The sequence below is a fragment of the Anguilla anguilla genome, chromosome 7, assembly GCF_013347855.1.
Source record: "Anguilla anguilla isolate fAngAng1 chromosome 7, fAngAng1.pri, whole genome shotgun sequence".
NCBI lineage: Eukaryota > Metazoa > Chordata > Actinopteri > Anguilliformes > Anguillidae > Anguilla > Anguilla anguilla.
The window spans coordinates 4,021,320-4,043,701 of NC_049207.1; the positions used below are offsets into that span (position 1 = coordinate 4,021,320).

Sequence of the window (22,382 nt, forward strand, 5' to 3'; positions counted from 1 at the left end):
TTTGTTAAAAACGAACATAATGAAATCTCTTCCGTTTGACAATGTCAAGCGTCTGAACGTGAACATTAGCATGTCACTCTCCTGTACATCTTCCTGTACAAAAAATAAATTAATAAATTTCTGCGAGATTTAATTCAACAGAGACGTATCGGTAGAACAAAGATCAGAGCGCCATCTTGTGCTGCTTTTTTTACCGCATTTTAAACGGCAGGGAAAACTTGCCGTTGAGGAAGATTTAGAAGATAACGGTTTTCCATTCAGGACAAGACACCTGATTGGCTGCACTTGACTGAAGCAGACAAGGCGAAAGATATTCCCTGTGCTTCTACCTGACTTATTGAGTTCAGGAGTGGGAGAGGTCGTGCATTACCAGTGCTGGCGCTGTCATGCTGTTATTTCCGCTCTGTGAATACACATCAGAGAATCGCTCAGTAAGTCCTCATATGCTTCTGCTACAATGGACTCGACTCTCACTGTGTCACAGGTACAGCAGGGTCTGCAGGGCACTTAATGTCCAAACTGCAGCGGCTGCTTTGTCCTTGATCCAGACGTAGCAAAATATTCAGTGCTTCTTTCTTACTAAATATGACCAGAGCTAGGTATGGTTTTCATTGTAACAACAGTTACATAAATGCTAGTGCTGTGGGGTGGAATTAAAAAGTGAAGTAGCAACTGCATACGTGCATTACTCAAAGACAAAGTTAAGGATGAATTGCCTTGCTGTCGGGGGAAGCAATTGTTCAGCTTTTACTTTCCCTGCAAATGCATGAAATTCATCTTTTTAAATTGTACCAATGGGTGGGGAATCTTCTGGAAACGTAATAAATGCTGTATATCTAACATCATTCACCTCTGAGCTCACAATGAAGGGGAGTAGAGCCAGTTATACACATTGTCATCGGGTTCCAGCATGAACCATATATTTAATAACAGTGAACAAGATTCAAAAGGTGTCTCCACATCCATTATCTTACTGTGCAAATGCTATCCTTATTAGCCACCGTGCTTTGCATCTCCATACGATTGATTGTGAGGATTGGCTTTGATTAACAGGCATGCCTTGGGTCTGCATGTGTCAAGCCGCTTACAGACGATGGCAGGTGCTGTATGCCCGGGGGTGACATTAGCTCAGAAAGTAGAGCGGTCACCTGGTAAAAAGTGTCAAAGTGTCCTTGAGTAAGACACCCAACCCCTAACTGCTCCCGACAAGCTGGACGGCGCCTTGCATGGCTGCCTTTCACCGCTGTGTGTGTGTGTGTGTGTGTGCACGTGTGTGAATGGGTGAATGACAGGCATTGATTATAAAGCACTTTGTGTAGCCATAGCTGCTTGAAAAAAGCATTATATAAATGTAGTCCAATTACCATTAGTGAAGGAGTGTGTACATATAACTGACAGCATGTCTGTGTGTGTGTGTATATCCCTGATACCATGTCTGTGTGTGTGTATCACTGATACCATGTCTGTGTGTGTGTGTGTGTGTATCACTGATACCATGTCTGTGTGTGTGTGTGTATATCACTGATACCATGTCTGTGTGTGTGTCTGTGTGTGTATAACTGACAGCATGTCTGTGTGTGTGTGTGTGTGTGTATATCACTAATACCTTGTCTGTGTGTGTGTCTGTGTTTATATCCCTGATACCGTGTGTGTGTGTGTGTGTGTATCCCTGATACCATGTCTGTGTGTGTGTCTGTGTGTGCATATAACTGACAGCATGTCTGTGTGTGTGTATATAACTGACAGCATGTCTGTGTGTGTGCAGGCTATTTGGCACCAAAGCCAGCAGCAAGGCCAGCTCTCCTGGCACCCCCGACTCGGGCAAGTGCCCGTCGGCGCTGAGCAGCCCCCACGGCACGCTGGCACGCCAGTCCAGCCTGGACTCCCCCTCCTCGGGCACGGGGAGCCTGGGCAGCGGGCAGGGCGGGGGCACCAGCCCCCTCTACGGCCGGGCCCCCGAGCTGGGGGCGGGCGACGCCCCCCCGGGCCTGGGCCAATCGCCGGGCTCCAGCTCGGCCTCCGGCCTGTCGCACGCCTCGGGGGGCCGGCCCTGGGCGGTCAGCATGAGCGTGTCGTCGGCGGGCAGCAAGGACACGCTGAGCTGCCAGAGCATGACCAGCCTGCACACCAGCTCCGAGTCCATCGACCTGGCAGCCGGCTACCACGGCTCCCTCACCGGCCTGGCGTCCGGGTCGAAGGTCACACGGACCGGCAGCGTCAAGTCCACGCTCTCTGAGGGGTGGGTCACACCAGTCATACCTGTACCTGCAGATCCATGCCTGTACCTGCATATCCATACCTGTACACACCTTCTCAAGGGTATATTCTAAAGTAATGCTATTCTTGATTGGGCGGAGACTTCAGGTTCATGTTGTTTTTGATGGTTTGTCCACTGTGGATCCAGCTGTTGCTGTGTCAGTTGCATTATAGCTTGTAAAAGAGGCTGAATTCTATTTTTATCATCTCAGGAGGCTGGGCTGGTACCCATGCTTATGGAATTATTTCTATAATGAGGTTATTGTTTTCCATTTTGAGTATATTTGACTGAATAATCCAGTTGCATTGTGTGGGTTCACTATAAGCAGATTTTTTTAGAGGTAACTTTAACCGTGGAATGGTATGCACTGAATCACACACTCTTATATTGTTGTGTGAGACAGATTTAGGCCATGCTGACGAGTGTGCTGCTGAGGGAGAAAGTTGTCACGTGATGCCGAAGTCACTGTTTTCTCCAGCTAGATGTTTTCGTTGATCCACAGTGGCTGTGATAAAGGCTAATTTATGCAGGTTAATATGGAAGCAGACCATGGCTCTGAGACCTCTCCTTATCACTGCCACCGTCATGTGACATGGACCTTAGTGCATGAATTAGAATCTGCTTTAGCCCGTTGAGATGTCAGAGTCAGTTGTAAGCTAAGCATTGTGTTGAAAGGATTTAGAGGTGTAATTACTGCTGCTTCTTCTCTCTATTTTAACAGAATGCCATTGGACAGGAACACACTCCCGAAGAAGGGACTGAGGTACCTTTACTGTGTCCTACACTTCCTGTTCTGTGTCCTACACTTCCTGTTCTGTGTCCTACACTTCTTGTTGTGTGTCCTACACTTCCTGTTCTGTGTCCTACACTTCTTGTTGTGTTCTGGTGTTGGCATTTCCTGTCACTTGTATATTTGCTTGAATTCTCCTTATGAATAAATTATCATTCACGGGTGAGCTGTTAGTTGCTTAAATCGAATTTCTCCAGAACGAGCTTACGATTTAACACTCACCTGTCATTTAAGTTGTGTCGTAGATGCAGAAATTCACCCGCAGTAGTGCAGTGTGATTTGTTTTAAAAGCTGATTTTATTAACAGTCTGTTCATGCTTTGGGCCCGAAATCCCATTTCTCTCTCTTCCATATTAAAAGCTCAGTGAAGGCAGGCCTGCGTTTCTGTAATGAAATGCTCATCGATCAGCCGAAGCAGATGTGCTTTGGCCTTTTCTCTGAAGAGGAAAAAAAAAATGGCCCTGCGGACACACATCTCTGGGCCTCCAACAGGTGCCCGGTAGATAAGGGTGATTAAGTGGCCCGGGGCGAATATTTCGTCTCTCTCTCTCTCTCCGCCGTGCCTGTCCCGGGGCGCGAGGGTTACTTACTCACCCCGGTCACGTCTGCGTAGCTCCTCTCCTCTCTAATGGCTGCACGTCTGTCCCAGCCTCCGGCCCCAGGCCGGGTCAAACTGAGGCTTCAGATCGGAGTCCGCCGCTCTCTTCAGCCGGCTGACTCTGATAATGGCGGCGGTGCGGCCGCAATGGAAAAAAGCAATATTGCTTTTCTGTCCCGGTTCGGCGCGAAAATAGAGCTGCGCTGTATGTACGTCGCTTTGGATAAAAGCGTCTCCTGAGTAAATGTGATGTAATGTAATGATGCCTGTGTGGCAGATGGTCAGCCTCCACAAGAAGGCTACGCGTAGGTTTGGAGACGGAATATTCCGTAGCATCAGTCGTAGCATTCGATAGGGCGGAGGAGAGTTTTAAAAATGAATCATTTTGCTTCTCTGTCATAAATTATTGTGCTGCTGATATTGAGCTATCCGAGACAATAGGATTTCTGCAGGAAAAAAAAGAACAATGTAAGGGTAGTGCAAGGTCTTTGTTAGAGGTAGCAAAGCCCTTTCCCTGAGGAAAACCCATTTAGCAGACAGATTCCTCAACAATGAATCTGAATCGCTGCGCTTGCTGTATTTTCTTTTTGAACAAGTGAGCTTTGCCACAGCAAATTGCCTCTAAAATTACAGTGGAAAAAAATATATCCAGATTGCCCGTGTCACTCGCATAATAAGGTGACTTGCAGGATTTGCAGTACGCCTGAATCTCCGCATTGTCAGCGGGCCATGCTAAATGAAAATGCGATTGTGCGCCAGAGAAGTAACGCAAGGCATGAAGAGTGGAGATGTTCTGTTATTTTGAGATGTCTCAAAATGTCCTCCGGCAGGCAGTTCCTCTAAAGCACATTTAAATAATAGGCAACTGAAGACTGCGGAGCTCTAACAGACAAAACAATAAACTGTCACTGTAGTAAATGGCCAATGCAATCACTTCTTAAACTTTTAAAATGTTCATTAAGCAATGAGCAGAGTTCATGAAGTTTTTCACACTTACCCAGTCAGGCAAACTGGTAAGGAATCTACTGGTCCAAACTAAATTTATACTTGCATGGATGTGGCAAAGTTTACCTGTGATAAAAAAATACCCTAGACCTCTGTAATAACATATGTATTACAGATGTGTTAACATCTTATTAATTATTTTGTATCAGAAATTATTTGATTAAGCATTATATGATGACGTACTAACTTACGAACAAACAAAAAAAGTCTTAAATAAATAAACATTTGCATTTACATTTTTTAGTCGAGTAGACTACTAACATTACTGGAGCAGGACAGGTAATGGAGTGTGTCAGTAAAGACAGTGACAAATGTTAACTTGTGAAAAGGAACAGAAAAAAGAAAACCACTGTTAATATCAGGTCAATATGATTTATTAGTTTAGCCTAAAAAAATGATTGTATTTGGATTGTTTTCTCCTGTCGGTTGTTGCTATGCATATTAATCAGTGTTGTCAGATCAGAAAAAAAATGTCACTTCTCACACACAACTGAGCTCCTGTGCTATCTTAGTGCCACTAAACAGAGATTTGATTTAATTAAATTGTGAATTGGTCCTAAATTGCAAAAACACTGGTTTTGTCATTTGCCCAGTTTAGAAAAATTATAATTTTGACTTCCCATTTCTGAACAGGAGACTGAGGGGATTTGTTTGTCCTGTGTTAAATATTCAGCAGTTGTCTGCTGATAGGCTGCCTACTATGGTTGGCAGTTGTTCGGTTTTAGACCGGAATATCCGGTTTTCAAATAATTTTTACGGGACCATTATTTTGTAATGAATTTGCATGTGATTGACTGTTTAATCGAGACTCCCACCCCACCTCATCTCCCCAACCAGGTACCCCCCCTCGTCCCGGCAGATGTCCGACGAGGAGGGGAAGGAGTGGATGCGCTCCCACTCCACAGGGGGCCTGCAGGACACCGGGAGCCAGTCCCCCCTGTCTCCACCTGGGACGTCCTGCACCGCTAATGGAAAATACCACTACTCCAACCTGGGTGAGCGCTCAGTTTACAGCACTGCAATGATACTGAAACCGCTGACACACTGCAGATTCACTAAGTAACAAAGCGCTCATTCCCTGAGTCCCTGTGCTCCCATCTGGTCCAGTGGAACTCTAATGCAGGGGTGGTTTTCCACTGAAAACTCTCCTAAGAGTGTCTGACTAACATCAACTGTGGGGCTGATTCCAGATGTCCTGTTATTCTGCCTCCCTGGCCTACAGACAAAGAGCTACGTCCACTTTCAAAGTCTTAGACAAATCACAATTGTGTAGGACTGTGAAAGTGGACTTTGCCCTTTGTCACTAGGCTAGATAAAAGCGTCTGCCAAATGAATGTAATGTAAATGTAATGTAATGCTAGGGAGGCAGAATGTAGGTGAGGTACCTGTACCACTGCCCTTGTGTGTAAAGATGAGCAGGACGGTGCTCGCTGTCGGTGATCCAGTGTCCCTCTTCCTTTTTGGGGGGTCCCACAGTGAGCCCCACCAGCATGCCCCAGTTCGGCCGTCCCGGGGCCAGCATGAGCCGGTCCAACAGCATCCCGGCGCAGGACTCGGCGCTGGACCTGTACGGGGAGGCCCGCGGGCTGGGCGGCAGCGCCACCTCGCTGGAGGACCGGCCCCGGGGCATGAGCCGCTCCGGCTCCCTGCGGGACAGCATGGAGGAAGGTACGAGCCCCCCGACCGCCAGCCGACCACTAACTGCCAACAGCCAACTGCCAACCGCCAGCCGACCACCAACCGCCAGCCGCCAACCACCACTGCCAACTGCCAACCGCCAACCACTCACTGCCACCACCACTGCTAACCACCAACTGCCAACCGCCAACCACTCACTGCCACCACCACTGCTAACCACCAACTGCCAACCGCCAACCACTCACTGCCACCACCACTGCTAACCACCAACTGCCAACCGCCAACCACTCACTGCCACCACCACTGCTAACCACCAACTGCCAACCGCCAACCACTCACTGCCACCACCACTGCTAACCACCAACTGCCAACCGCCACCACCAATGCTGCATCTGCGCCCGTCTTCCGTATCAGTTCAGTTTAGTTCAGTTCAATTCAATTCAGTTCAGTTAAATTCAATTCAGTTAAATTCAATTCAGTTTGGTTCAGTTCAGTTTAATTCAATTCAAATAATTTTATTGGCATTAAAGTTACAAAACAATATTGCCAAAGCCATAGAGTTGATATTCATGAATAAAACTAGATTTAACATTCAATTGATTACCGTAGTGAGATTTGAGGGATGTGAATTAGCAGTTACCCTGACCCCCTTGCTCTGTGACATCTCCGCCTACCCAGTGGGCGGAGTTGGGGTCACTTTAATTGCCCCAGGGAACTAATGGGCTGAGGTGAATTGCACTGAACTCAAGTTGGGTGGCTGGAAATGAATTAAAATCGGTGGTTTGAGAAACCAGATCGTCAGGAGCGTATCACCCGTGAACGGCCATTAAAAATAAAATTTACACTGAGGGGGACTTGAAAGGACTGGAAAATGAAAATGACCCAGCTGTCCAAGATGGCTTTGAAGTGAAGCATTCATTACCAATGTGTCTCTTAACCTGTTAATGGCACACCAGTGCTGCAGAGAATCACCTCTCATGAAAATTAATGGGTATGAGATGCGTTTTGAATGAAGAAAGAGTCTCGGAGATCTCAACTGTTAATAATGCTGACTGAAAACGTATCTCCTGAAGATTGATTGTCTTCGCTTGAGTTACCGCTGGTTTTACTGTAGATTATATTTCTATTATTTAAAAAAATAATAATTTGGGGGAATTGTATGTACTAAAGTAAGTCTGGCTTGCGTGCCTTGTGTATTATGGACTTCTGTACTAGGGCTTATTAACTGTATGTTCTCTCTTTCCGTAGTCCACGGGTCATCACTGTCATTGGTCTCCAGTACTTCTTCTCTCTACTCCGCGGTGAGTTATGACATCGTCATTTCCCTCTCCCCCCCCCCTGGCCCCACCCCCCCGCCCCTCGCCACAGATCAATTTAACACCAGGGAGAGGATATATAAAATAATAACTGGAAGTATTTATGATTTGGAGAATCGTAAAAATGACATTCTTTCAAATGATGATCTCCGTTTTGCACTTATTACTCATTATGTTTTACTTTGCCGCCCTAATTAACCTTAACTCAAACTGACGTTTTAAAGTAGTTAGTAAACCAGCAGTGAGCAGGCAACAAATAAGGATAAAGGTCCAACTGAAAGCATGTCATTTCTCTTTCTGCCCTCCTGGTAATGCAATAAACATAAAGAAATTCATTAATTCTGTTTCATTTGATTACATAATCATAAAATAATGTCAGGGCAAGCTCAACTATGCTGGTGTTCTTTACAGATATAGGCCAATGGCTAAATCTGCAATATATATTCTTAAACTTTATAATCTTTATGTAGATTAATGTATGCTCTCTGGTTTATATTTTATTCCTATTAGTTTAATTTGGCAGAATAAAGCAGCATCTTGAGGGTGTCTTATTGGAGTTTTATGAAGAAACTAATGTTGAGCTATATGTCAGCATTGCAGTAATTGCTGTTTCAAGATCACTGAATTTAGTGTGTGATATCCTTTACTCTAATGCTATATATAAATGAGGCAAAAATCTTGTATTTGATGAGTGAAAGCTTATTATATTTTACGTGTTGCCTGAAAGCATTGATAATACTTGAGCTAGAACAAAGCTTCAGTAGCTATCCAGCTGTATAAATGGATTACAAGTATAATGTAAGCTATGTAATTTGCTCTGAATTAGCTAAAGGCCATAAAGGTAAATACACTGTTAATAACTTCTCATATATGATGATCTACCATTTGAATTATCTTCTGAAGATAAGTAAAAATACCTTTTATACAGTTTTGGTCAGTTTTTAAGTTATCATATCTCTATTAATATCTTAAATTCTATATGCAGTTCTAAAAAGTATGCTGAAAGTATAATTAGACCCTTAAAATAATGTATCCACATAATTCTTTTTTCAGTTGTTCAGTTGAAATGTTTCTGCCTCAATCCTGTTTTTCTCACTGCGGTAGTTAGTCTTCAAATTATGCAATTGTGGATTATTAGTATGCAGCTGAACTGCTGCATGCAAATTTTAGGCAGGCAAATGTGTGCTAGCTTTCTGCAGTAAATAAACCCTGCTATCATGAAGCTTCCTGTAAGGATATGTCAGCCTAGCTTTGCCAGGTGAATCAATTATGCGTTCGTTCTTCTGCTTTTCAAATAAACCCACCGAAGCCTTTCATTTAATTTACTCTCGTTGGCCTGAAGTAAATGTGTTTTAAGATCTGTGTTTCTCCCAAATTAATATTTTAAGGACATTTGTATTCAAGAAACAAATTTTAAATGTGTTTGTTTTACATCATTTAGACAATAAAACTTGGCTAATCTTTAAATAAATAAAAAAAATCAGGGCTTTCAGATATTGTCTACACATCTGCTGTGAGGATGTTTTAAAAACAGTTTGTCTTCAGTACGTTCTACATTATGAACATTTTCCTGCTTTTCACCTGCCAAGGGACTACAGATGAAATTTAGCTATCAGCTAATTCTGGGGCAATAAATAAATATGTGAAAGAACCAGATATTTTTTTATTTACATTCTTCATAATAACTTCTTATTATAAAATTGTATTTTCTTTATTATTAATCAGGGGGTGTTTTTTGTTTTTCTGTCTTTCTGCTGTAATCTAAACGGCTGTTAATTAGCGATATTTACCTCAGTCAGGCACGTCGGTTAAATAAACAACAGCGGAACAGGAAATTAGTTTGCCCTCATATTGGAAGGCTAGTCTCTTAAGCAAAGACAGTAGGGGATTCAGAGCTAACATAGCACCCAGCCCCCCCTCCTCTCTCTCCCTCTCTCTCCCCCTCACTCTCTCCCTCTCTCTCTCTTGTGCTCTCTCTCTCTCTCCCTCACTCTCTCTCCCCCTCACTCTCTCCCTCTCTCTCTCTTGTGCTCTCTCTCTCTCTGTCTCTCTCTCTCTCCCTCTCCCTCCCTCTCTCTCCTTCTCATTCTCTCTCTCCCTCTCTCTGTCTCCATTTGAGAGATTTCCACATGTGACATTTGGTGTGAAAAGCCCCTCCCCCCACTTGCTGTATTACACAGTTTTTTCGCCGAGCTGTGGCCAGACTGCGGCTGAAGGGATGTCCACAGCGTAATGAATTCAGAAGCGAGACAAGGTCTCCACTTTGCGTTTGGTCTTATCGACTTACATGTACTTCCCCTTGGTTTACACCCAGCCCAGATCAATAACTGGATCATTTACTCAGCATAACCCTCTAAATACATCAGGAAGTGTGTTGCGAGCTTACACGTGCTCCCTAAAGGCTCTCTGTTTGGTCCAGTGGGTACACTTTACCTAACATAGACATACATTTGAATACCTTTTGCATTATGGTCTATGTCTATTTCTGCCATCTACGATATATTGCTTAATGATTATTTTATTTTTCACTCAGGCTGAAGAGAAGGCCCATTCAGAGGTATCGAACTCCACTGTATGAATACATTTTTTTGTATTTCATAGTAATTATACATAATTTTACATAATAACTTTTAAAGCATGAGCAGTAATAACTTAAGGATTTGCCAAAGGTCAAGCCAACAGAATGAAGGGCTAGGCTCATGAACTTACAAATCTATAAAATTACGAAGTGTTTGCTTTTTAAGATCGTTAAGTTGGATCCTGTTATAGAAGAAGGACCCTTATTGATAAAACAGTCCTTTCATTGATCAAGCTTAGAACGAATACATTTTAAATAGTCATCATACAGCAACAAAACAACCCTGAAACCTTTTGCTGTGGTCAGTTCCCAAGTACTCCGAATTGGATTTTCCCAGAATTTTTAAACATTAGTTTTTACACTTTACAGTTTGATGTACTACATGTGGTATTATCAGAATGCACAGTCATTGTGGCAGGGAAACTAGTATATTAGGGAGAGCTTTGGCTAAATCAAATTTGTCTTTTCCGAGAATTAAATAAATGTTGATTGATTGATTGAAAATTTGATAATAATGGTAGAATTCTGCATTGCTGGCTGCGGTAGGCGCTTGCAGGTTTACATCCCCCTCTGCTTTGTCCCAACAGCAAATCAGAAAACTGCGGCGGGAACTGGACGCCTCCCAGGAGAAGGTCGCCACGTTGACGTCTCAGCTGGCTGCCAATGTAAGACGCTATAAAAAACAAAATGCTATACAGTCGCAGCGAAAGGGTTGCGCATAGAATCGATAGCTGCTCTGTAGTTCATGGATCTTTGGATCCATGAACTACAGATCCAAAGATCCTATGCTTATGGATCTTTTTGGTGCACTCAGTTTAGAAAAGTGGCATCTTTCCATAAGCGTGTGGTCAGGAGGTTGTGTGATTTATCGTTATGTAGTTAATAAGTATTCATCTAGTGTGTGTGTGGGTGTGTGTGTGTGTGTGTGCGCGTGTGTGTGTGTGTGTGTGCGTGTCTTATGAGGCATTTTAAATAAGAACTTTAAAGGACTTAAGAGGTTGAAGGCAGCGAGAGAAAGAAGGCTTGTGTTTACCATGGCAGTCATTTCCAGAGCAGCACATGAATGCAGATGGGCCTAATCCAGCCTGATTCGCTGCTGCATTAATAACAGCACCAGCTAATCAACCCCGCGCAGATAGCCTTGTCTGCGGAGGGCTTTCTGAAGCTGGTGCTGTGAAAGGTTGGCTATCTCCCACTTCATGCGCTGCGCGGGCTTCTCCTTTCCTTTGCTCTTCGTGTTCACAAAATTTCCTGATCAAAGTAAGACAGAGCCGGTGTTTACCAGAACCCCCGCTTTAATCACCGAGAGACTCGTCTGCCGAAAATGAAGAACTGTGGGGCCCCGGCAGGGATTTGCCGGTGGTCTTTAGACATAGCTGTCTCTCTTTGTTTCTGGAAAGGAGCAAACTGCAGCATTTGGGTGTGCTTTTATAAAAGGTGGCTTTTGGGAGCTCAGATAATGGCTGAAATTTCACCCCCCAAAAAAGCAGTGGTACTGCATCCTTTTGCTCGCCTTATGATGTATTTCATTTTTTTTTTTAAATTGTCCAAACAACAAATAATTCTCACTCTATAACACAATGCACCCAAGCTAATGCAGGCAGTAATGTCACCTCCTAGTGTCTGTAATAAGAACAAGATGTATTTTGTCTCTTGTTGGGAAGATATTCAGTGTGTTTGTACAGATGGGTCAGTTTCCGGTCGGTCCCCACAGTGACGCTGGACAGCATCGAGCGCCAGCATTTCTAGTCAGTTCTTTTTTTAATTATATTTGATTGACAGATTAAAATGCATCGCCGTCACTGGATCTTTGGCCTGTGGGGCTGCAGGGGATAGATTGTGATGGACTGTACTGGGATATTATGGCTTACCGAGGATGTTTCGTCTATAACGCAGGGGTCAGCAGTCCGGGAGGCAGCTTGATGAGGCCATTTTGGTGCTGCTTCTCTGATCCGCGATCATTGCTGTAAGCTGGGAGGACTCAGGAAATTTGAAATGGCTCTATGAGATTTAATACGAAAAAAAGTTAACCCAGGAAAAGAATTTGGGCAGTTAATCGCAATCCTTCGAGTGTCTGCTAAATGACCCAAATTCAGCAGAGTGTTAGCCCATGTTCACAGTTGCTGGAGGATGGCTTTTTAGTGAAGGAAGAAGCCAACAGTTATGAGTGGGCTTTCAAAGTCAGGCAGAAAAGTGGAATAAAAATGTGCTGGAAATGAAGAATGCGAGGCGGGCAGCTTGTTTGCAGTGGTCTTGAACCTGACGTTTACAGCTCAGTTTGGCCAGTATATTGATTTGGCCTCCAGTAATGTTTTGGCCGAACGTGGGTTCTGCAGAGCCTGACATTCTGAATCAGAATGATTTAAAGTTCATGTTGTAAATGTTAACGCTGGACCAAAGGAATAAAGGTTCCACAGCATGAATACCAAGCAGTTTGTGTGTAGTGCTAAATGTAGACTACACACAAACTGCTTGGTATTATTAAGTTGAGTTGAGTTTCTTTATTAAGTTGACCTCACTCAGCAATCAGTCAGATCAATTGTTACCAGAAGTCTTAAAAACTTCATCTGTTGTGGAGTTCTGCTTTGTGACATCACACTGCTGGAACCCATTGGTCTTAGGTGATCCTGCCCTTCTGTAATTAAAATAAATGTGTAAATATTCATATGTCTTGGTTCTGAGCTAGTATTTCCATGTGGCTCTTCCAGTGGATCTTTATGGTTGAGATCTTTCTTTATGGTTGAGAATCTTCCTTTATGGTTGAGATCTTCCTTTATGGTTGGGATCTTCCTTTATGGTTGATATCTTTCTTTATGGTTGAGATCTTCCTTTATGGTTGGGATCTTCCTTTATGGTTGAGATCTTTCTTTATGGTTGAGATCTTCCTTTATGGTTGAGATCTTTCTTTATGGTTGAGATCTTCCTTTATGGTTGAGATCTTTCTTTATGGTTGAGATCTTCCTTTATGGTTGGGATCTTTCTTTATGGTTGGGATCTTTCTTTATGGTTGAGATCTTCCTTTATGGTTGGGATCTTCCTTTATGGTTGATATCTTTCTTTATGGCTGGGGGGGGTGGCTGGTTGGGGCAAAGGCAGAGTGACAAGTCATGTTTGCTTCATCATGTTGCTTCAGCTTCATGGCACTTTATGACGGGCAGAAAGTTCCGGAGATTCAATATAAAATTAGTGCAATTGTTTTTTTTAAATTTTTTTAAAGAGCCTACCAACATTGCACAAGATGTAAAATTCTCAGTTTTTTCCCCCTTGTGCGCTGTCTGAACGATGTACGTCTGAACGATGGTCCAGTAGGCGTAGAACTCTCTGGCAAAGTGGCAGTTTATAATCAAACGGAAGTTCAGAGACCGGCCTGCAGCGTTTCTCCACAGTAATGGTGTCTTCAGATGGGAACGCGTCCTATTTTATTACACCCTGTGTGGAACCATCAGCTCAGTCTGCTGATACGCACTTCAAAGACATCGTCCCGCTCCAGCAGGAGGAGTTATGATCACCATGTGTCATGCTAAGGCAACTTCAGGCTCAGAGAACCTGGGGCATTTAGATGCACCACCATGTAAATGCAATATGTTCAGAGAGAATGTTCAAGAGCAGCCCTTCAGTGGAATCTGCAACTCTCACACAAATTAGCCATCTTTCAAAACTCACATCTGTCCCACAGGAAGAAAATGACTATTTCCTTTTCCTGCGGCAGACAGAAAAATCTTGTTAGATTGGGTATGAGGCACAGTTTGTACAGACAGGAATAGTAATACATAGCAGGCTGTGTACTAAAAGGAAGCATTCAGTGAACAGGGGGATGAACACTTAACTTAGGTTACAGGAGTTTATCATCTTTTTTGTGCACTGCAATCATACGTAATCGTCTCTCTAACCTCGCATTCAGAGTTCTGCTCATTTATCTTTTTTATCGTGTCTTTTGTATGTACGGGAGCGGGTAAGACTGTTGTGATTGTGTCGAAATCGCTGCCTTTTTTGTGTTCCAATGCCATTCTCTTCTTTTCTATAAACGATTACTTGATTGCCTCACACCAATGGGCATGTTTGAACCCAAGTTCCAAAGTTTTTTAAAAATTTTTTAACTGTGACAAATGAATATTGTCCTTTTGCGCTTGCCGTACGCCCTGCCCCTTACCTCAGGGCATTTGATGCTTCTTTGCTGTGTTGGCAGGCCCACCTGGTGGCTGCTTTTGAGAAGAGTCTGGGGAACATGACCAGCCGTCTGCAGAGCCTGACGATGACTGCTGAGCAAAAGGTACAACATGTTCTTTTTCAGATAATTTTAACCTCATTCACAGACCCCGAGTTAAAATGGGGAGAATGCACTCACGCATATCTGTTGTGTTTCGTGTTTGAGTTCTATAGGAAAAGGGGGGTGACAGTGTTACTCAACTGTGCCTGGGAGAGACAGCTGAACTTTGAATTTGACGGTAGTTGCAGTGCTGGATCACTGACGTTTGTGTAAATGACACCATTAACGAGGTGAACATGCTAGAGCAGAGTTGGACTGCAGTCTGATCTGTATGACTGCAGACAGATTCAGTAGCACTACAGTGGCAAGCGTACCGTGTGACATGTGTGATACATACATGTGTGAAGTGGAACTGTACGGGCTAACTGTTGAAAAAATTACTGCCAAAGAAGAAACAAAATCGGATAAATTCTAATTATTCTGTTCAAAATATGCAATAGCTTATTATACAGATATTGTCATTAATGGTGGGCCAGAGGAAAGGTCTTTTGGAGGCGAGTTGGATTGTAGTCTGATCTGTATGACTGCAGACAGATTCAGTGGCACTGCGGTGGGAAGCATACGCGTGTGTGAAGTGTGTAAGTGCTTGTTTAGGCCCGAGGTCTGAATGCAGGTGTGTGTCTCGTACCCCTGTCCTCAGGAGTCGGAGCTGGCCGAGCTGAGGGAGACCATCGAGGCGCTGAAGGCCCAGAACACCGACGCGCAGACCGCCATCCAGGTGGCGCTCAACGGCCCGGACCACCTGCACAGAGGTACCGCGGAGCCCCGGGGGACACCGCCTGTGTACATTCCTGCCCAGTAGACCAGTGCCTGAGAAGGATGCCGTGCATCAGCATGGCAGCAGGGGTTGCTGTCTCAGGGTTAACGTGTCATTCATGGAACGTCTTGCTACGATCTTGAACTGTCCCCTCTTTTCACTTAAAAAGTATTTTTGGGAAAACTTGTTTTTGTTTGCTGAATTTGATCACATCTATTCATTTCTATCTGCTTCTGGGTAGTAAATGTGAAAAAAAGAAGTGAAGTTCATTACTTGTTGTGTCACAGCTCACTGGTCAACAGTCAGAATTTGCTATACTGCATCTTTATATATTACTCATATTGCTCTCTGGAATGGAGAGAACAATCGTTGAAAGTCTAAGTTACTTATTCAGAGAAGGCAAACGTGAACTGAGCATGCTCAGACCAGCTGTCGCTCAGCCGGACCCTTCCCGCCCTGTGCGTGTGCAGACCTGCGGCTCCGGCGGCAGCACTCCTCCGACAGCATGTCCAGCCTCACCAGCGCCAGCAGCCACTGCGCCGGCGGCGGCGGCCTGGACGCCGAGGCCAAGAAGAAGAAGAAGAAGAGCTGGGTGAGAGGAGCCGGGGGGCGGGGGTGGGGGGGCTGCGGGGGGGCACGGTAAGGGGGGGTGGACCTCTGGGCTCCAAAATGCAAAATGCCTTCCATATATATTCAAAAAGCTCACAGCCTTTATGATAAAAATCACACGTGTGCAAAAACCACATGTGAACACCCAACATGTGACGAGTACACATCTGAACATTATAATTCACATGTGAAAATGTTAAAACCACATGTGAAAAGGGAAATTTCTGGGGGGAAAAAATGGAAAGTTTTATGAGCAAAACGCATTAATTTTAATGTTTGTTTATTTGGAATTCCTCCCCTTCCAGTCTTCCTCCCGTCTGTCAGCCATCATGGAAAATCTAAACGGCTCGGAGTGGGCAGGGTGCATGCAGAGTTCTGCAAAAATCACTCCCAAGTGTCAGAATACAGAGCGAGGGAGGGAGAGATGGGGAAGGAGGTAGGGAGACTGACAGGGGGAAAGACAGGATGACAGAGGAAGAGAGCGTGGTTGCGGGAGCTTAGAGATACAGTATGGTGATTGGGAAAGAGAATGAAATACAGTCTGAGACCAGAATACAGAGAAAGAGAGATAGAGAGATGATTCAGGGAAACATCTTGTCCTGTGACCTTACGCCCTCTGTAATCTTAAGTGTGTTCGTCCTGGTGAAGCTTACAGCTCACATAAACCAAAATTTCACCACCCCTGAAACATCTTCTGTGCAACAGGCTCTGCGGGGGCGAAACACGTCTACCCAAAAGCCTCTCCCGGGACAGCTGTGGCAGCTGCAAAATGGCCTCTCGCTGTGAACAGCAGCGATAGCTACCTTGGCTCATACTAGAAATGCTCTTAACTACACGTACTGTATTTTGACAAGATTACCTCAATCGCTGTCCCTGTGAGAGTATTACCACAGTTTCTGTCCCTTTGAGGAGATTTTGCTAATGATGGCAAATTGGAGCTTTTGAACGTAGGCTGCAGTGGATTTCACGAGTGAAGTGTATCTCACAGGAAACAAAAAAAATAAAAAATTGATACTGAAGTTTGAAAGTTTTCATTTACACAGTGCAATTTTGCAAGTCGGAATATGTTCTGATGCTAGTATGATTTGAGTAGCTTATTTTTTTATTTATTTCAGAAATATATTTTTCATATCTTTCCATAGCAACGGAGCTGATTATCCAGTAAGGCTGTGCCATTTTGTAGGTTGCATAGATCACACATATTCATTCCTGATTAAAGGTTGCATAATTTAAAGCAGTGAAGCAAAAAAAAAAACATTTGAAAACCGTTCCAGTGGGTGAATACTGGAAATCCTCTCATGTTACAGTGCAATCCTCTTGCATTTCTGCATTCTCTTTGACTGAAGTTCTTTTAGCCATTTCATCCCTGACACACAATTGGGAAACCTTTGTAAAAGAAAAAGAAAAAAAAAAACAGTATTTTACTGCATAATGTGAACCCAGTTATTTTCTGAGAGCAGTTTGGAAGCTGTTGTTAGTTATTGGAAGTTGTTGTAAGTTGTTCCCATAACACCCAGCCCCAGCCCTGTCCCTTGTGATGTCACACTCTCTCTCAGTGCTCATACTGAGCTGAACTGCTTCTCCTGCTCTGACCCCAGTGTAGGGCTGAGCTGGGTTAACCCCTGGAGGAAGCGGTGCATTGTGGGTATGGTGACTGATGTGGGGCTCTCTCTCTCTCTCTCTCTCTGGCAGCTGCGCAGCTCCTTCAAGCAGGCGTTCAGTAAGAAGAAGCCCAGCAAGCCGTCCTCGTCTCACTCCGACATCGAGGAGCAGACGGACTCCTCCCAGCCCTCCTCTCCCAAACTGCCGCACGGGGCCACGCAGAGCGGGGACCGCCCCCTCAGACCCTCCCCCTCCACCACCGAGTGAGTACGGAGGGTCACACGCGCACACGCGCGCACACACACGCACTACCACCGAGTGAATACAGAGGGTCACACGCGCACACACGCACACACACACACACACACACACGCACTACCACCGAGTGAGTACAGAGGGTCACACGCGCACACACGCACACACACACACACGCGCACACACTACCAAGAGTGAGTACAGAGTCACACACTCGCATGCACACACACGCGCACACACATAGAGACACAGGATCATACTTCCTTCCGCACACACACACACACACACAAGGATATAATACATTTCCCCCTTTCTGTTTCCTTTTTATGAATTTCCTTTTGTTTCACTCCTGTTTCTCTTTTCTTTCATGCTGACTCAAACCTTCTGCCCTATGTGTCCGTGTGTCTGTCCATCCGTCTGTCTGTCTGTAGCACACGTCTCTGTGCTAGTGCGTCCTCTCCCATTTGGGTTCCTCAGAGAAGGCAAAATGGCCACGTGGTGTACAAGCACAGATCTCGGTAACGGAGGGTGTGCTGCATGTGTCCCACCCATCCGCAGTGTGGGGGTGCTGCACCTGCCTGTACCATCCCGTACCCACCACCCCCATCTCACACTCTAACACAAAACCCCCTCTCTATCACTGGTCCTGTGGGAGGCGGGAACAGGACCTGCAGTTTTTAGGGTTTCGCCCGCCTTGGACCCCTGAATGGGACACTGAAAACTCTCCTCAGAGCTCGACACTAACAGTTTTTTACAAGGAGCACGCGTGCTCTGAAGTGGGGAAAATTTAGGAGCACACTAATAATGCATCGTAATTATTAGATGTGCTCCTAAATTCTTTTTTCCAGCTGGCACACGTCAAATGTCAGGAGAACATTCTCCTAAAATGGAAGCGCTGTGGAGCCCTGTCCTTTAGGTACAGCAAGCAAGAAGGGCTTCTCCATTTTGCACAAATGAGTCATTCGTTTTGGTCGGAAAGACATTCTCCTGCAGTGATAAGCGCATGAAAAACGTTCAGTGTTAGATCAGCTCTTACAGAGTACACATGGTCCCAGCTCTGCTCATATGTACTCTGTTAGAGTTGAAATAACTCTGAACATTTTACTGTGTAGGTAGCGCTTGCCTTGGCTCTGTGTGGCCTTGCTGAAGAGCTTGTGTCTGTGGGTGCTGCATTGGCGACGTTAGAGGACTGGTAGCTACACTTTCGTGCTCTTACTCGTGCTGTTTAACACGGTTTGGTGTGGGAGTCGAACTGACGCTGTACATGAGGAGAGTGCACTGCCCATGCATTTACCGTATGCTTGATTGTGTTCAGCTTGGTTGCTTAACAAATGTGTATTTTGTGTAGCTTTAGTCGCAATTGGTCAAGACACAGTGGACCATTGTGGTAATGCAGAGCGAAATGCTTTTAGACAGTAAAGTCATCAGTAACCATGCTCAGTATGGTACAGAAATTGAGAGAATAGACTTGTGAGATTTGTTCTCCTTGGCTGTATGAAACTCTATTTCTGACCCTAGGATTGTGTCTGTATTTTAGTAAGTGTGTGTGTGTGTGTGCGTGCGTGTGCATGTGAGCGTGTGCGTGTGCGCGTGTGAGAGAGAGAGAGGGAAATCTCTCCCTGTGTTGGTGGTGTGGGTGTATATACTGTAACCTCCTCCTTCTTTAGTCAGTTTGAGTTTGCATAGATCCACTTTCTCAGCTGTATGACATCTCTATATATAGGCTAAGTGTGACCTCTCTCTGTTTCGCTCCCTCCTTCCCTCCCTTTCTATTTCAATTTCCCTCCTTCTCTCCCTCTTCCTCCCTCTCTCTCTCTCTGTCCCTCTCTCTCTCTCCCCTCTCTCCCTCCCCACCCCTCTCTCTCATCTCTCCCCCTCACCCCCTCTCTCTCTCTTCCTCCCTCTCTCCCTCCTTCCCTCTCCCACCCTCTTCCTCTCTCTCTCTCCCCCCCCCCCCCCCCCCCCAGCCTGTGCGAGTGCACGGAGGCCGAGGCGGAGATCATCCTGCAGCTGAAGAACGAGCTGCGGGAGAAGGAGCTGAAGCTGACGGACATCCGTCTGGAGGCCCTAAGCTCCGCCCACCACCTGGACCAGATCCGCGAGGCCATGAACCGCATGCAGGTGTGCGACTCCTCCCCTCTATGACCTCACACACACCCTGCCACTGTGACATCACACACCTCCCGCCATTATGACCTCACACACCCTCCGCCACTATGACCTCACACACCCCTCGCCACTGTGACATCACACACCTCCCGCCACTGTGACCTCACACACCCTCCGCCACTATGACCTCACACACTTCCCTGCCACTATGACCACACACACCCCCCGCCACTGTGACCTCACACACCCCACCACTATGACCTCACACACCCCCTGCCACTATGACCACACACACCGCCCGCCACTGTGACCTCACACACCCCACCACTATGACCTCACACACTTTCCTGCCACTATGACCACACACACCGCCCGCCACTGTGACCTCACACACCCCACCACTATGACCTCACACACCCCCTGCCACTATGACCTCACACATCCCGCACCACTATGACCTCACACTTTTGTTTTTACATACGATTAGACCCAGCCACATTATAAATATAGTAAATTCCAGAAGCTGGAGCTGGTATTGGGCCTGATTCATGTGTGTGTGCAGCAGAAAGCTGTGGCTTTATTGCATCTCTCCGCTACGTGTCCACAGGGGGGCCGTCCCATAGAGTCCCGTGTGGAAAGCGGCATGTTTTCAAACTGCCGTTTTATTTTCAATAAGAGGGGGAAAGACTTCCAAGCTCATTAGTTCATAGAGCGATCTTGTGCAGGTTTGAATTCCCACCCCGGTGCTGTTCTCAGACTTCAGTAAACCTTGTCCCAGTTCAGTTAAGTTCAGGTTTATTTGTGTGTAGTGCTTTAGATGCTTCACGGAAAAGAGAAAATAGGAAACGTCATGCGCAGCATGCACAGATTGAGCAGAATGAAGAAATGAAAAGAGTGAAGAAGTGAATACAGTCAGCTGTGTGGGTAACAGCATATTCATAAAATTACTCACATGAAAGGGGCAATCCAATATAAGATGAATTCAACACGTTAATGTGTTTTTCAGCTCAACCTCAAACTCTCCCACCGTTTTTTTTTTGTTTGTTTTTTGTTTTTACCTCGCTGCTTCCTTTTTGGGAGTTCAAGTCTGGCTCATGCCCAGTTCCCCTCCTGTTACTCTGTAAAGCGTCTTTGTGACGGTCCTCTGTAAAAAAGCTCAGTACAAATAAATGTGTTTTGATTTGATTTGACCTTACGTTTGACGTGACCCCCCCCCCCCCCCAGAATGAGATCGAGCTCCTGAAGGCGGAGAACGACCAGCTCAAGTCCACGGGGAGCCCCGCCCCCGGTGCCAGCCCCGCCAAGACCGCCCGCCCCCCCTCGGAGACCTCCAGCACCTCCTCCTCTTCCTCACGCCAGTCCCTGGGCCTGTCACTCAACAACCTCAACATCACCGACACCATAATGTCCGGTGGGTAGAACCCCCTTCCACCCCCCGCAACACGCAACACCCAACACGCTCTACCACACACTGTAGGGTGGCAGTGTATTATAATGGGTAAGCAGTTGGTCTTGTAACCAGAAGGTTCACAGGTTGAACCTAAAGGTTCACAGGTCACCGTGTTGTTGTACAGGCAGCAGAACTGTGGCCTGTGTTGCTCTTCTGAAACGTCCTGTGACTGTGTCGCTCTTCTGAAACGTCCTGCGACTGTTTCTTCGTCTCCACAGACATCCTCCTGGACGACGGGAGCGAGGGTAACCTGCGCAAAGACGGCCGGAGCGTCAGGATCGTGGTTGCCATCGACGACGGCTCCAACGTAACCAAGGTGACCGAATAGCAACGCAAACGTGGAACGACCAATTCTGTAGCTCAGCTTCCTGTAGTCGCAACTCAGCTAGTTTAGTTGAGTGTAACACCTCTTGCCCGTTCTTAAACCTTACACTTTTGATGACTGTATGATAACTCAATAACAGTAATGTAGTGACAGTGTTGTTATGTAAACAGGGTATGAGATGTCAGGAGTATCTCATCGGATCCATTGGCGTCAGCGGGAAGACAAAGTGGGACGTGCTGGATGGTGTCATACGCAGATTGTTCAAGGTAATGACATTTTTTAAACACCCATATTAATGATATTTTAATAATATTACAGCTATTTTCACCGGGCCTCTCCCTATGTTTTTTAAATTCTAGCTCAGTGTTCTAGAACTTCACTGCTTTCACTGAGTAGTGATTGTGACATCAGCATTAGAATGTTCAGTTAAGAATGTTCTAATCACGTATTTGTGATCTTGCACCTTGAAGGGTTAAAATAGGGTTATGAAGTAAACTATAACATGCCCAATTGGTGCTAATGATTAAATCTGTCCAGTTTAACCGCTGTAGAATTCACCAGTGAGACTATGACAGATTCTCAGAGAACAGCAGTGACGTGGAGCGATGTGTGATGTGTGTCCTCACCCTGGTCCGTTTGGGTCTGCTCCTGCAGGAGTACGTGTTCCGGGTGGACCCCCTGACCAGCCTGGGTCTGAGCTCAGACAGCATCGCCAGCTACAGGATAGGGGAGGTACTGCGGGCCCACGGCTCGGAGACGCCTCAGCTGCTGCCCTGCGGCTACCTGGTGGGAGACAACAACATCATCACCGTCAACATCAAGGGTA

At 45.6% G+C, this 22,382-nt stretch overlaps 1 protein-coding gene across 1 annotated transcript in view; it reads left to right on the plus strand.

Moving 5' to 3' along the window:
* The window catches only part of nav3 (neuron navigator 3), a 277,510-nt gene that overhangs the window by 250,324 nt on the left and 4,804 nt on the right, over positions 1-22,382 (plus strand). Inside the window, exons 19-34 of the mRNA XM_035426721.1 lie at positions 1,766-2,239; positions 2,979-3,020; positions 5,488-5,645; positions 6,127-6,318; positions 7,537-7,589; positions 10,138-10,161; positions 10,770-10,847; positions 14,369-14,452; positions 15,090-15,201; positions 15,677-15,798; positions 17,508-17,680; positions 19,640-19,793; positions 21,006-21,192; positions 21,450-21,547; positions 21,727-21,822; positions 22,211-22,379. Of these exons, the coding sequence (XP_035282612.1) occupies positions 1,766-2,239; positions 2,979-3,020; positions 5,488-5,645; positions 6,127-6,318; positions 7,537-7,589; positions 10,138-10,161; positions 10,770-10,847; positions 14,369-14,452; positions 15,090-15,201; positions 15,677-15,798; positions 17,508-17,680; positions 19,640-19,793; positions 21,006-21,192; positions 21,450-21,547; positions 21,727-21,822; positions 22,211-22,379 (2,216 nt within the window). The remainder of the gene's footprint in view (positions 1-1,765; positions 2,240-2,978; positions 3,021-5,487; positions 5,646-6,126; positions 6,319-7,536; positions 7,590-10,137; positions 10,162-10,769; positions 10,848-14,368; positions 14,453-15,089; positions 15,202-15,676; positions 15,799-17,507; positions 17,681-19,639; positions 19,794-21,005; positions 21,193-21,449; positions 21,548-21,726; positions 21,823-22,210; positions 22,380-22,382) is intronic.